At 62.2% G+C, this 14,852-nt stretch overlaps 2 protein-coding genes across 4 annotated transcripts; one reads left to right on the plus strand and one right to left on the minus strand.

Moving 5' to 3' along the window:
- Positions 1–563: 563 nt before the first annotated feature.
- DBNL (drebrin like) lies at positions 564–13,043 on the minus strand. Of its 3 annotated transcripts, none has more exons than XM_066567376.1 (14): positions 12,933–13,043; positions 12,425–12,480; positions 10,295–10,407; positions 9,861–9,935; positions 9,484–9,630; positions 8,968–9,045; positions 7,353–7,501; positions 5,956–6,010; positions 5,410–5,478; positions 5,210–5,312; positions 3,803–3,907; positions 2,737–2,840; positions 1,781–1,886; positions 564–1,546 (listed from the first exon to the last, which is right to left on the minus strand). In XM_066567376.1, exons 1-14 carry the CDS (start codon positions 13,013–13,015, stop codon positions 1,407–1,409), a joined length of 1,383 nt encoding a protein of 460 aa, XP_066423473.1. In that variant the 5' UTR covers positions 13,016–13,043; the 3' UTR covers positions 564–1,406. The 3 variants fall into 3 exon arrangements, with proteins under 3 accessions (XP_066423473.1, XP_066423472.1, XP_066423474.1); XM_066567375.1 differs by having other exon boundaries at positions 7,353–7,504; XM_066567377.1 differs by lacking the exon at positions 3,803–3,907 and having other exon boundaries at positions 7,353–7,504.
- LOC136567555 (proline-rich proteoglycan 2-like) lies at positions 13,014–13,496 on the plus strand. Its single transcript, XM_066567201.1, has 2 exons — positions 13,014–13,097; positions 13,176–13,496. The coding sequence occupies exons 1-2, from the start codon at positions 13,014–13,016 to the stop codon at positions 13,494–13,496; spliced, it is 405 nt and encodes a 134-aa protein (XP_066423298.1).
- Positions 13,497–14,852: the final 1,356 nt, after the last annotated feature.

The following is a 14,852-nucleotide window of genomic DNA, read 5'->3' on the forward strand; positions in this document are numbered from 1 at the left end:
CACATGGGATCACATACACACACACATGGAACACACACACAGAACATGAGATCCCACACACAGATCACACATGAGATCACATACACACACATGGGATCACACACACACAGAACATGAGATCCCACACACACAGGCCATACACTGCACGTGGGATCTCGCCCCACACGGGTCACACAGGGCACAGGGACCCGGCACACCCCTGGCAGTGCCCGGGGCTCCCTGCACAGGCAGGGGATGCAGAGCACACCCTCTGCACACACGTTACACACACGTGACCGCCCCGCCGGCAGGACTGGGGCTCAGGCCGGGCTGGGCACTCCCCGGTGGTGCCTGGGGGTGTCGCGGGTGTCCCCCCCCGTCCCGGCCCCGCAGGCTCCCCGGGCCCCGCTGGTGGCAGGGCCACGTGGCAGCTCGGCCCCGCCGCATGCACGGGCCCCCCCGGCCGTGACTCACTGCCCAGCAACGCCGGGGCCTGCCTGGAGCTGGGGGGGCCCCCCTGCACCTCCCCGAGTCCCAAACCCCTGCACTCCTCCCCAGTCCCCAGCAGGAGCCTGATGCACCCATCACCAAAGAAAAGCCCTTTTATTGACGCTGGGGAGGGCCCGGGGGCAGCAGGGAGGAGAAGGAGCTGGGGAGGTTCTCAGAGAAGCCACCATGGCCCCCAGCACCTGCAGAGGGGGGGCTGAGCTGGGACCCCCCAAGCCTTTCTCTCCTTTTGTTCCTAAAGTGACAGCAGGGCAGGAAACTCCAAAGGGAGGGGCTGGGCTGGGCTTTTCCTTGTTCACAGTGAGCTTGGGGTGCGGAGGGGGTCCCACGCGCCTGGCCAGGCTGGAGGGGAGGTTTTTCACTCCCAGTTCAAATCCCAGAGCAGGTTTGGGGTGAGGGAACAGGGGGAGAGCAGGGAGGAGAACACAGGATGATCACACGTGGTGAGCTCAGGGTGCTGCTGGGGAGCAGGGCCAGGATTTACCGCTCCTGCTCATGTCAGACCCTGCAGGACCCCAGAATTACCCTGATGAGCTTCTCCAATGAAATGAGCTTGGGGAAGGCCAGTGTGGCAGGTCCAAGGTCACGGGGAGGGAGGCAGGGAGGGAGCACAGGGGGGAGGTAATTTTTTAATTTGTTCCCTGAAAATTCCCGTGAGGGATTTGTCACACCCCAGAGCCGAGGGAGGAGGGCTCAGGGTGGGATGGGACCCTTCCTCCCCCCACCCAAGGGCAGCTGGGGGCAACAGGGGGCAGCTCCACTGCCGAGAGACTGGGGAATGGCACTTCACTGAGAGAGAGAGAGAGAGAGAGAGAGAAATAAAGAAGAAAAAGCCACGTGTCGCTGGAAGAGCCAGGCAGGAGCTGGGTGGGCTCGGGGTCTGGAGCAGCCCCGGGGGTCTCGGGTCCCCCAGCAGCCCCCTACTCGATCAGCTCCACGTAGTTGGCAGGGAACATCCCAAAGTGGCCGTCGGGGCCGAAGCCGCGCCACCAGCCCTCGTCGATCATCTCAATGTTGGTGATGATGTTCTCGGGGTCAAAGGAGATCTCGGTGTCATCAGCTGCAAGGGGACACAGGGGCCAGTGGAGTCAGAGCACCTGAGCCACCCCAGCCCCGGGGTCCCAGGGTAACAGGGATGTGGAGCTGCCCCGGGGCTGGAGCCCCTCTGGGAGAGCTGGGAATGCTCCCCTGGGGCAGAGAAAGCTCCAGGGAGACCCTCCCAGGGCCTGGAGGGGCTCCAAGAGAGCTGGAGAGGGACTGGGGACAAGGGCAGCAGTGGCTCAGAGGGTCTCACCAGCTTGGTAGTCATAGAGTGCCCGGGCACAGAGCCCCTTCCCCGCCAGGTCCGGGGGCTCCTGGTACTCCACTCTGTAGCCGTACTTGGCATCGTTGGCTTGCTCCTTCAGGAGGGAGAGGAGAGCAGGGATCAGCAGGAGGGGAGAGAACAGGAGTGCCCAGCAATGTCCATCAGCCCCCCCAGGCCTGGGGAGCTGGGGCTGGAGGGTCTGGGTGCCCTCTGGAGTAAAACCTGGGCTCCAGGGAAGCTGTGCCATGGGAGCAAAGCAGCTCTGAGCCCAAGAGCCAAGGTGGCCACGTGGCTCAACACCATCCCTGTCCCTTGGGATCTCACCCCAGTGGAAACACCAGGGGCCGAAAACGCCACGGGATCCCTGCTGCAGACAGAGGCTCATCCCCCAACACACAAGCTCCAGCTTCTGAAACCTTTCTGCCAGAGCCTGAGCTGGCTGAGGTTTGCTTTCCCCAGGAAAGGCCGAGGGGAGCACTGAGCCCATCTCCTCTGGGATCCTTTGGAACCTGCTGGACACCCCCTGACAAGCTCCAGAACAAGAAAACGCTTGGAATGCTGATGGTTTGGAGAGCACGGAACAAACCAGAGGGGCAGCACAGCACAACCCCAGGAGCAGCTGGGACGGCCCAGAGGGGCAGGGAAGCAGGAGAAAGGAGGCTGAGATGAATCCTGTCCCCACACCGGCTCTGGGAAGTGGCACTGACAGCAGCTGGAGCAGCCCTGGGGTGCAGGGGGTGCCAGGGACTCAGCACCAGTGGCTCGACTGGGAGCACTGGGAAGGGACACAGGAGCACCCTCTGCCACACTGGTACACCCTGAGCGCCCCTGAGCTCTGGGGTTCCACCATTTCCAATGATTTCAGCTCAGATTTTAGTTCCAGCCCATCCCAGGGATGGGACAAGCCACACTCCCCCCACCCAGACCGGGGCCCCCAGACTCACCTGGGGGGGCTCCTCATAGATGGCCGAGGGCTCGGGGGGCTCCTCGTACAGGTTCTCCTCCCCGTGGGAGCCCGGCACACCAGAGTTGTACCCAGAGTCTCGTCCTGAGGAGGAACCAGGGCTCGGTCACCGGGGCCAGCCCCTGTCCCCTCCCCTGCCTGGGGTCCCCGGGACCCCTGCCCAGCCAGGGATGGAGCGAGGAGGGGTCTGGGGAGCAGCGGAGAGGACAAAGGATAGATCCACCCCGGCGGGGGAGGGATAAACCGGCTCAGGATGCATAATTGCCATGGAGGGAGGGGCTGGAGCAGAGCCTGGCCAAGAGCAGCATCTAGTGGCGACAGTGGCCTGGGGACAGCGGGCTGGAGCCCAGCACGGCCCTGGTGGGGAGCTGGGGGCTCTCTGAGACCCCAGCCCAGCCCAACCAACCTGTGCCTCTGTGATCTGGGGACAGGGCCAGCCCTCAGTGCCACCCGCAGCACACGGGGAGAGCTCTGGGCACAGCCAGCCCTGCCCTGGAACCAATTCCTGCCCAGAGCAGTGGGCAGTGCCAGGGCAGGGACACCCCAGTGCCAGGGCAGGGACACCCCCCGTGCCTGCCCCAGGTGCTCCAAACCCCAGTGCCCAGCCTGGCCTGGGCACTGCCAGGGACATCCATGGTATCGCCTGTGCCAGGGGCTCACCACCCTCACAGGGAAGAAATTACCCCTAATTTCCAGTCTGAATTTACCCCTCATACCCAGTCTGGATCAGCACAGGGAACCCTGGGATGATTTGGGCTGAAAGGGCCCCAAAAGATCCCTCCTGCCTTGGGCAGGGACAGCTCCCAGTGCCCAGCCTGGCCTTGGCACCCCCAGCTGAGGACAGGCAGGAACCATCCTCATCCTCACCCTCAGCTGAGGACAAGCAGGAACCATCCTCATCCTCAGCACCACCCTCAGCCCTGGCTGCAGGCAGAGCCCAGGGGCAAAACCCAAACGGGATCTCCAAGCAGTGCCCAAATTTGTGAGAAATGCAGTGGAAAGAGGAGGGGGAAAGCCCTGGGGAGAGCAGGGAGCCAAGCACCAACCTGCTGCAGGGCCTGGGGAGGCCGGGGGGGACCCCCAGACATCCCTGCTGGGGGAGGCAGGGCTGGGGTCCAGCTCCTTCTGCAGGAACGGGCTGCTCAGCTTGCCTGAGGGGAGAGCAGGGGCTGCTCAGGGAGGGACCCCCAGACTGCCTGGGCACCCACAGAGAGGGGAAGGGGCTGCTCAGGGGCTCCCAGCCCCCCTGGGCACCCCCACGCTGCTGCCTCACCCTCCCAAGCAGGATTTTCCAGCTCCAACCCTGGCTGTGGGAAACAAGTTTGGCAACTGGTTGCAGCAGCAGCCAAGGGGAAATTTAAAAATTAAATGAATAAATTTATTTTTGGGGAGGAGGGAGAGCTGGAGCCTCTGTCTCTCCGTGGTGGCTCTGGGAGTACATGGAAGGCCACAGACTGGGAGGGGATGAAGCAAACTGGTTTCTGCCAGTGCATTTCCTGTGGCAGGAGGTAACTGGGCTGCTATCTCCTCATCTCCACATCCAAACCAACCAAAAGCTGAGCAGAATTCCTGGACCAGCCCTACCAGCACCAGGACTCCTGCCTACCCTTATCTCTGATCAACTCCAGGGCATTTATCTGCCTTTCCTCCATGAAACACCTCAAAGTCATGATCAAAAAGGCATTTTCAACCATCAAAACCACCAAAAAAGACACTTTCCCAGCGTGGCATCCTCTCCTCTCCCACCCAGGGCGTGCCTGCCCAAGGAACAGGATCCCTGCTCCTGGCACCAAGTGAAAGTGATTATTCTGATCAATTCAAGGTGCTTTGGAGGGAGCTGGGCTGAGGAGGAGGAGGCAGAGGCCGTCACCCAGGGGTGTCACGAGTCACAGCCACTTCCTCAGCTCTGCCCTGCAAACTTCCTGATTTCTGTCTGAGAGATCAGATCAGGCCCTGCTGACAGCACCAGGCTCTGCCTGGCTGGGGCAGTGCAAAAATCTGGGTGAAATTTCATTCAGTGGGGATAGATTGCAATAATGATGGTTTCCTGATGTTAATTGAACATCATTAGATTGAACCCTAATTAAAAAAAAATAAAAACAACAAACTTCAAGGCTCAGAAGGGGAATCAGAGTTTGGAAATCTGATCTGTCTTTGTGATCAAAACTTGGCTGGGGCTGGATGCAGCCCAGCAGAGAACAGCAGTGAGCTGCTGTGGCCCCTCAATATCGCTGTGCCACTGGGACCCCTCCTCGAGCAGAGGGACCTGGGGGGCCTGGGACTGCCCCCAGCCCCTTGCAGTGCCCCCAGCCCCTTGCAGCGTCCCCAGCCCCTGCCCTGTCCCAGGCCATAGCTGGCTGTGCTGGCAGCCCCAGGCCATACCTGGCTGTGTCCCCAGCCCCTGCCCTGTCCCCTGGCTGTGTCCCCAGCCCCTGCCCTGTCCCAGGCCATACCTGGCTGTGCTGGCAGCCCCGTGTCCCCCGGCCCCGCTCTCTCCCTCTGTTTGAAGATGTCTCGGGGGTTCACGGCTCTCTGTGCGATCAGCGTGGCCGCCTCCTGCCCAGGGAGGGGGGCCCGGGGTCAGTCAGGGCTCAGGAACAGGGGGCAGGCCCCAGAGAGCCCCCCCTGCCCCAGGGACAGGGCAGTTCCTCACCTGGGCTTTCTCCACCGACTGGCTCCTCCTGACGCCCCGGCGCGCCTCATCCTCCTCGGCGCGCTCCTTCTGCACAGGGCATGGGGACAGGGACAGGGCTGGGCCCCCAGCCAGCCCCGCCAGAGCCTCCTGCCCCCCTCGGGCCCTCCTGCCCCCCTCGGGCCCCAGGGAGCTGCAGTGCGGGGAGGAGGAGGAGGAGGAACCCTGGGTCTGCGAGGAAGATGTGGGAATTCTGGGCTTGGTGTCACGGGGCCAGGGAATGATTTTGGGTGGGAAAACCCCTGCGAGCAGAGCCCCGGTGCTCCCCAGCACTGCCACAGCCACCACTGCCCCGTGTCCCCAGGTGCCACATCCCCACAGCCGTGACATCCCCCAGGGACGGGGACTCTGCCCTGGGCAGCTGTGCCAGGGCTGCACAGCCCTTCCCATGAAGGAATTTCCCCAGTACCCAACTTAAACCTCCCCTGTGAAACCTGGGGGGCCATTTCCACTCGCCCTGTGCCCTCCACCCTGGGCAAACCCCGCCTGGGCCAGCACAGAGCTCACCCACTGCTGCTGCTCCCTGTCCCTGCTCTCAGCCTCCTGCTGCTGCTGGAGCCTCCTGTGGGGACAAATGGGTTAAAAAGGAGCATTTGAGACCTCGCCCCACTACCCCAGCTCCAGGAATAGCCCGTGAAGGCCATCTCTCGCTGCAGGGCCAGACAAGGTGCTGCAGTCACCCCCGAGGGGAGGAGCTACTCCAAGCACTGGGAGCATTCCAGGGAAATCTCCTCCTTGGGGACGGGGACATGAGCAACTTATACGGGAGCTGGGTGGGTTTCCCTGGAGTCATCCCTCTGGGGCTGGAGCTCCCCGGAGCTCTGACACCCCAAAAACAGGGCCATGGGTGCCAGGCAAGAGTCTGGGGAGCAAAACTGGGAGAGTCCTGGGGAGGATCCATGGGCAGGGAAGCTCAGGGTGATGCTGGACAAGCAGCCAGGGAGATGCTCCCTGCACAGCTGCATCAGGATCCCCTCAAATCTGTTCCCTTAAAGGAGATTTCCTGCAGGAATCCCAGCATGGGAAACGCACAGGATATATATACCTAGCAAAAACTAACAGTAAGGTTAGGACTAAGTCTTTTGTCCTTGGGTGTGTGTGGCAGCCATCTTGACATCTTCAGTGTCATGCTTTTTATAAGCTACAAGAACATAAAATTTGGTGGTGGGTGGTTGGTTGATGATTTAGCATCATGGTTTGTATTTTTGTTTGTTTTTTTTTGGGAGGGGGGGGCGTTAGTTCTGGGGTTAATTCTGTGTTTGTTTGGGGGTGGTTGTGGAGTGAGGATGACAGCTGGTCATTGTTTTTGATACTAGGAAATATAGAGGAAGGTTAATTGAAAGTGTATTGATGACAAATGATTTGGATAACGTAGGGATATATGGTTTAACTATTTGACAAAAAAAAATTAAAAATGTCAAGATAAAAAAAATGGATGTGTAAAATGGAATTTAAATACTAGTTCCTAGTAAATGATAAAATCAGCAGCACCCTGGGCACCCTGGAGGGCAGGGCAGGCTCTGATTCTGCTTCCTACTAGCGTAAGGAAGGCTACTGCAATTAATGTTGGATTGGCATAGGAGAGGGCTATGATGAGGTTGATTAAGAGAGGGTAGTTAGTCATGGAGATGGTTTGGGTTAAGCTAGAGAGAGGATTTGAACCTCTGAGTTAAAGGACTTAAGCCTTTTGCATTTTCCGAGCTCTGCCACGCTTGCTGGCCCTTTTCTCGGACCTGGTGCGGTGTGATGGCCTTTTGTAATTTAGTTGTTTTCATTGCTTAAGGCGAAGGCTTGCCTGTGGTACTGGCCTCACTTTTCCTATCCTTTCGCACTGGAAGAGCTCATCACGGACAGAAACCGACCCGGCTCGCTCCGGTGTGAACCCGACCCCGAACCCCGCTCACTTGTGCTCCTCGATCTCGCTGGCCCGGGCCTGGCAGAGCCGCTCCCGCCCCGCCGCCTCCCGCAGCTCCCGCTGCCGCCGCTCCTGCTCCAGGCGCTGCCGCTCCTGCTCCGCGCGCCGCCGCTCCTCCTGCCGCCGCTCCTGCTCGTCCTTCTGCGGGCACGGGGCACGGGCGGAGCGTGGGATGCGGGCACTCGGGGCTGGGGGACACTGGGCTCACAGGGCTGGGGGATGCGGGCACACGGGGCTGCACTGGGCACACGGGGCTGCACTGGGCACACGGGGCTGGGGGATGCGGGCACACGGGGCTGCGCTGGGCACACGGGGCTGCGCTGGGCACACGGGGCTGCGCTGGGTGCAACAGGGCTGGGGGATGCGGGCACACGGGGCTGCGCTGGGCACACGGGGCTGGGGGACACTGGGCACACGGGGCTGGGGAACACTGGGCACACGGGGCTGGGGAACACTGGGCACACGGGGCTGCGCTGGGCGCACGGGGCTGGGGAACACTGGGCACACGGGGCTGGGGAACACTGGGCACACGGGGCCGCGCTGGGCGCACGGGGCTGGGGGACACTGGGCTCACAGGGCTGGGGGATGCGGGCACACGGGGCCGCGCTGGGCACACGGGGCTGGGGGACACTGGGCACACGGGGCTGGGGGATGCGGGCACACGGGGCTGCGCTGGGCGCACGGGGCTGGGGAACACTGGGCACACGGGGCTGGGGGCTGCGCTGGGCACACGGGGCTGCGCTGGGCACACGGGGCTGCGCTGGGCACACGGGGGTGGGGGACACTGGGCTCACAGGGGTGGGGGATGCGGGCACACGGGGCTGGGGAACACTGGGCACACGGGGCTGGGGGCTGCGCTGGGCGCACGGGGCTGGGGGCTGCGCTGGGCGCACGGGGCTGGGGGCTGCGCTGGGCTCACAGGGATGGGGGACACTGGGCTCACAGGGGTGGGGGTCCTGCTGCCAGGGCTCAGAGCCCCCCGGCTCTCTGCACCCTGGGGCACTGGGCAGGTCTGGGGGACACAGTGGGTCCCAGGGACACAGCACATCCCAGGGTACACGCTGGACCCCAAGGATGTGGCACATCTCAGGGACACACAGCACATCCCAGGGGACACGCGGTGGGTCCTGGGGCACACAGCAAGTCCTGGGACTCGTGGTGGATCCCGGGGGGGACAGTGGATCCAAGGGACATAGCATATCCCAGGACACACACCAGGTCCTGGGACTAATGGTGGATCCCAGGGCACTTTTCCAGCCGGAAAGTTCACACGTTATTGTTTAACCCCATAAAACCCCAAGGTGCAAGGAAGGAAGCAGGAAGCAGCCCTGCAGAGTCAAAGCCCAGTCTCCCCACCCAGCTGGGGTTTGCTGGGAGCTGGGGTTCAGCCCAGAGCCAGGGGCAGCCCTGCCCTCCCTCCCCAAGCCAGGCCCAGGTGAGACACAGGAGCTGGAGCAGCACCTGCAGCCCCTGCTCTGGGAGCACCCAGGGCAGCAGCTCTGCCCTTCCCTGGTCCCTGGGCCCAGGCAGGACTCAGAACAAGACTGGAGAGCAACCTCCAGCTAACCCAGACACCCTGTGCTCCGAGGCTCACGTTCACCCACCTCTGCTTTGGCCCAGAAATTGTCCTTATCGACCCTCTTGATCTCAGACATGGCGTTTGTCTTCCGGTACACAGAGCCCTGAGCAGACACAGACAAAGCACCTTTCTTGTACCTTTTGTCACAAACCAGCCCAGTCTGGGACCTCCCTGAGAATTCCCATAACCTGATGCTTTGTTTAAAGGAGGGCTGGGTGAGGCCAGCCATGTGCACATGGCCAAAAATGGGGAATTGCTGGCCCTGGCACAGGTGGCTCCTCCATCCCTGGAGTGTCCCAGGCCAGGCTGGATGGGGCTTGGAGCACCCTGGGATGGTGGGAGGTGTCCCTGCCCCTGGCAGGGTGGCACTGGATGGACTGGAACCCCTTCAGGTGCTGGAAGGGGCCCCAAGCTCCCCCTGGACCCTTTTATTCCCCAGGCTGACCATCCCACAGAGGGGTCAATGCCCAGGGTGCCCCTTCCACCGTGGGATCAAAGTGCTCCCAGAGGCCCCCAGAAGCTCCCCCCAGCCCCAGCTCACCACGGGGTCCTGGGGCCCCGAGTCCTGGAACTTGCTGCTCTCCTTGTGGAAGCTATAGTTGGCCCCCGAGGCCTTGGCCACCTTCTCCATGATGAGCTCGGGCTCCACGTCCTCCTCTGCCCGGGCGTTGATGGTGACGTGAGCCCCCTGAGCAGGAGGGGCCAGCGGGGGCTCAGGGCTCGCCCTGGGAGCCCCCAGACCCAGCAGCTGCCCCGGAGCTCCCAGGGCAGAGAAAAGGAGGAGACACCCAGGGGCATCATTTGGGCAAGGGGCTCTACAGGAGAACGTCCCTGAGGGTGGCATGGGGGCAGAGGGGGGTGGTCTGAGGTCCCTCCCCCCCACAACATTCACTGAGGGGGGGCAGAGCAGGCTCAGACCTTCAGGAAGTTGGCCACAGTGCTGACGTGGTTGGCGCAGGCTCCTTTCCTCACGTCATTGACACCTTCACCTGTCTGCAGGAGACACCAGCAGCTCACCTGAGCCCCGCCCCAGCTCACCTGAGCCCCCCAAGGCACTGCAAGGGGCTCTGAGATGCCCCAGAGCTGTCTCCTCTCCAGGCTGGGCACCCCAGCAGTCCCCAGATCTGTCCCCACCCACCCAGGGCTATCCCAGCCATGCCCAGGGCTGTCCCCAGATATGTCCAGCTGCCGCCAGGCCTGTCCCCAACTGTCCTCACTCACCCAGGGCTGTCCCCAGATATGTCCAGCTGCCCCCAGGGCTGTCCCCAGCTGTCTCCACTCACTCAGGGCTGTCCCCAGCTGTCCCCACTCGCACAGGTCTGTCCCAGGTGTCCCCAGCTGTCCCCACTCACCCAGTTGACCAGGACGTATTTGGGCAGCCCCGAGTTGGGATCCCGGACGCGGCAGAAGCCGTACATCACCTTCCCGCTGTTGAGCTCCTCCACCATCTCCTCCAGGCCCCCCTCTGCCCCGGGAGGGAGCACAGGGGTGGGCCCAGCCCGCTCTGAGCCTGGGGGAGCAGCCAGAGCCCCCCCAGAGCCCTCCCAGCCCTGCTCCTTGCAGGTTTCCCCCTGAACTGTGGGGCTGCCCCCAGCCCGGGTTGGCTCTGAGAACACAAAACCTGAGCATTCCCCACCCAGCCCCAGCAGCCTTCATCACCCCCTTCCTCTTCCTTAGGCCTCCCCAAACCCACCATGGGTTTGAGATCCTGGACCCCAACCCCATGAGGGCGAAGGGGAAGGAGCTGCTCAGAGCCTGGATGCATCAGGAGCTCGGTGAGAGCAGGCAGCTCCAGCTTGGCCCACAAAACCACGCTCAGGAACACCCCAGGGAGGGGGAATGGGGCTGGGGAGTGCTGGAGGAACTGGCTGGGCCTTGTTCCTGCCCTGCAAGATGGGAAGTAGAGGAGGAACCAAAAGGGTGGCACGGGGCAGGTCCTGCTGGAGCAGCATTGTGGAAGGGGCTAACAGGAAGCTTGTTAGCTAAAGGAGTGAGAAGAAGCTGAAAAGCAAGAAGAAGCTGATAAAAGGCTCTTTCTAAGGCTGTAACTAAAAAGACTGAGAGAAGTGAAGAACTGAAAAAAGATAAAAAAACTTTGCAGCTAGACAAAGTATTTTTAGAAACTTAGTTGAAGTCACTGTAACTTTTCACTAATAGTGTTATGTTGACTTATTGTGGCCAATAGTTAGAGTAGAAAAAGCATAAACAATTAGTGAGTGTATAAAAGGTCAGCCATGTTCAATAATGAAGAGTTGCCACCTGAAACTGCTTTGTAGTCTCTGCTTTGTGTCGTGACCACCTCGACAGCCACACACCATGGAGAAAGTGCTGCCCCAGCACCTCCCTCCCTGTCACACCCACCTGGAGTGGTCCCAGAGCTGCTTTGGGGATTTGGGAGTGAATCCCAGAGGGAAAATCCCACTCAGGGCTCAGGCAGGGACAATGGGAAGGGAACAGATCGCTCCCACTACACCAACAAACCACCAGGAAAGGAGGAAAGCCACCAAAAATGCACACTCTCATCCCAAAACCATCCCCCCAGAGCACAGCTCCTCTGTGCCGGGCTGCGTGAGCCCTGGAGAGTGGGAGAGGAGCCACTGGTCCTTATCAGCCCAGGCAGGAACAGGGAGCCCAGCACAGCTCACCCTGCTCTGCAGAACCACCCGGATCATTTCCTCCTGCCCATTAAATATTCACGGTTTGCCTCTAAATTTGGCTCCAAACCCGGCAGGGAAGTTGGGGGTTGGAAGCCTGAAGCTGGTTGGGTGAGGGAATGCTGGGAGGAGCTTGGGGCACACCCTCTGCAGCTCCCCAAAACTCCCCAAAAACCCCCCAAAAACCTCATTTGGGACCCAACAAGATTCTTCCTCAACAAAACTCCCCAGCACCAAACCCCTGGCTCCCCGGGCTCCACCAGACCCAGGAACTTCTACGGGCTGGGAAAAGCTCTTGGAAACTAGGGGAGAAGCTGGGGAGGGATGAGAGGATGCAAATCCCAGCCTGGACATGCTGCTGCTGCTTCCTGGAGGCTTCAGCTCCCCAGGCAGGGGTGTCTGGGTGGGAATCAGCAGCCGGACACAAAACAAACGGACAAGAATGGCAGGAAGGAGGGAATTGGGCACGAGGGGCTTTGGGAGCGCTGAGCCGGGAGCCCTGGCTGAGTGAGCGGCTCTGGGGCCGCACGTGGCCCTGCCCAAATCCGGGATTTAAACACCCCAGGGGTACAAGGAGCAGCCAGGATCCAAACCTGGGATCCTCTGGAAAGGAGGAAAAGGACAGGGAAGGGGAAGCAGAGCTGGCAGAGAGGCTCTGCTCCGAGTTCCTCGCTCCAAATCCCCCCAGACACAGCCCCCAGTCCCCAAGGGCACCCCCAAAACCCCCTCGGGGACTAAAACCCTCCAAAATCTCAGGCAGGTGCAGGGAGGTGAGCCCGGGAGCCCCCCAGACCCCTGAAACAGGGGGATGGTACCCCAAATCCTCACCTCCAGAGCCGGCCACTCGCAGGTCATTGCTGTTGCCTTCATAGGTGAACAGAGCCCTAAAATTAAGGCAGAAATGGGATTTTTAGGCAGCACAGTGCTCATCTGGGGTGTTCTCACAGCCCTGGTACATTCTGAAGTGCAGAGCACCCCAGGGACCCCCTGATCCCCCCAAGGACCCCCTGATCCCCCCGGGGATCCCCTGATGCCCCCCAGAGACCCCCAGGTCCTCCAGGGACCCCCTGATCCCCCCGCAACCCCTCTCACCCACCCCATATCCCCCCACATCCCCCCGCCCATTGTCCCCTGCCACCCCCCAGCCCAGGGACCCCCTGATCCCCCCGGGGACCCCCTGATCCCCCCCCACCCCGGGCCCATCCCCGGTTCGCTCCCATCCCCCATCCCCTCCCCATCCCCCATCCCCCACCCCGGCACCCCCATTCCCCCCTCGCCCCCTCCCCATCCATCCCCCTCTATCCCCTGGCCGCCCCCGGTGCCGCCGGTCCCGCACCAGTCGGTTCGGCTGCCCGCGGCCACCACGCTCCCGTAGGCCTCCTGCAGCGCCCGCCCGTTCTTGGCCAGGTTCAGCGCCATGGCCGCGCCCGCTCCGCCCGCCGGCAGCGCCGGCCCCGCCCCGCCGGTGATACCGGGACCGCCCCCAGGCCCCGCCCTGCCGGTACTGCCGGGACCACCCCCGGCCCCGCCCCGCCGGAGCTACCGGTACCGCCCCCGGTAATAACGCTACCGCCCCCAGGCACGGCACCGCCCCACCGGTAATACCGGCCCCGCCCCCGGTACGACTCCGCCCCGCTCCTGGCACGGCCCCGCCCCGCCCATGTCCCCGGCCCCGCCCCCGGGTCTCCCCGGCGATGCCGACCCCGCCCCGGAAGCTCTCGGCTCCGCCCCGGACAGCCCCACCCCATTAAGCCACGCCCACAAGACGATACGCCATGCCCACCACTTGCTAGACCACGCCCCTGATAGAGAGAGCGCCCCTCAAATAGCGCAGCGCGCCCCCCAAAATAACGGACCCCCGCCGAAAAGGAGACCCCCCCAAAATCAAAGAGCCCGATAGGGAGACCCCCCCAAAATAACAGACCACCCCTGAAAAGGAGACCACCCCCCAACAGGGAGACCCCCCCAAAATAACGGATCCAGACAAGGAGACCCCCCCCAAATAACAGACCCCGACATGAGACCCCCCCACCCCCGAGCAGACAGACGCAGCCCCCGGGGCAGAAATTCCCCATTTCCGAGGATTTCCCTCATTTCCCACCTTGGGGGGGGCACATCGAGGGGCGCCTCGGAGCCTGCATCTTCTCAGTTTAGCCCAAATCATCAAAATTGTGCCTCTCACTGCCCCGGGGTGATGGCCCTCCCGAAGGGGGTTCTGGGGGGCTGGAGGTGGCCGGGGGTCCCGGGAGGTGGCCGGGGGGCTCTGGGAGGTGTCCCCGTGATGGGGACATTCGCGGCTCGTTGTCCCCCTGCCCTCCCCCGCTGCCATCGCCCGGCTGGCCCCGCTCGGGGGTGCCCCTCCATGGACCCCCTTCTCTCCCCCTCGAGCCTTCCCCCACATTCGGGGCTCCCTAAAGCCGGGAGAGCAGCAAGGGTGGGGAGATTTGGGGGAGGTTACCCCAAAATCCCTGCGGTGTCTCAGCCCCCCCACCCCGCGGGCTCGGGGTCACGGGGAGAGCGACTCATCCACCTCCAAGAACGGGAAAATAACGGGGGTCCGAGCTCTCCCCACCCCGGGAGGGTGAGGCAGGGGTCACCGAGCCCCCCAGTTTGTCCCCAGAGGGGGTGACAGTCCTCGTGTCCCCAGTTCCAGGGGGAAAATGTGTCTGGGGGGTGGTATGGGGTGGGAGATGGAGAATGGAGCAATGGAGGGTCCTGGGGTGTCAGATGGAACCACCTCGCACCCCTCACCCCTCCACCCCACGGATCCCCCACCCCACGGACCCCCCAGAACACCAGGTGTCACCTCCCCGTGGATGGAACCCACTGAGGAGCCTCTCCCGTGCTTGCAGGACTTATAAAAATGTTGGGAAACACCCCAAAACTGCAGGGCTGCCTTTTTTATGATTTCTGAAGTCACAGGAAGTTGAAGTTTTGGGGCACCTGGGGAGCACTGGGTGGCACGGGACATTCACCCCGACATGTGCCCTGCTGGGATCCAGCCACCTCCTCACACCTCGAGTGTTCATCCCATATTATTTACGGGAATATATGGGCAAAAATAATGCATAAGGGGATCATTTATATTTTTTAGCATCCCGGGACTCACCCAGACCCCTGGACACATCCACACCCCGACTCCATGAGCCCCTAAACCAGGAGCGGTCCGGGAAGAAGGGGCAGATGTGAGCTCCCCATTCAGCACGTGGCTGGAAATGTTAATTAAACGCAGGGCAATAAAACATCTGGAGGGCCG

Source organism: Molothrus aeneus, chromosome 29 (assembly GCF_037042795.1).
Source record: "Molothrus aeneus isolate 106 chromosome 29, BPBGC_Maene_1.0, whole genome shotgun sequence".
NCBI classification, from domain to species: Eukaryota; Metazoa; Chordata; class Aves; order Passeriformes; family Icteridae; genus Molothrus; species Molothrus aeneus.

Coding starts and splice junctions, on each gene's coding strand:
- LOC136567555 (XM_066567201.1), top strand. CDS start 13,014: ATGGCCGCGCCCGCTCCGCCCGCCGGCAGCGCCGGCCCCGCCCCGCCG. Junction 13,098..13,175: donor CCCCAGGCCCCGCCCTGCCG/GTACTGCCGGGA, acceptor TACCGCCCCCAG/GCACGGCACCGCCCCACCGG.
- DBNL (XM_066567375.1), bottom strand. CDS start 13,015: ATGGCGCTGAACCTGGCCAAGAACGGGCGGGCGCTGCAGGAGGCCTAC. Junction 12,481..12,932: donor GCGGGCAGCCGAACCGACTG/GTGCGGGACCGG, acceptor CCTTAATTTTAG/GGCTCTGTTCACCTATGAAG. Junction 5,479..5,955: donor ACAGGGAGCAGCAGCAGTGG/GTGAGCTCTGTG, acceptor TGCCCTGTGCAG/AAGGAGCGCGCCGAGGAGGA.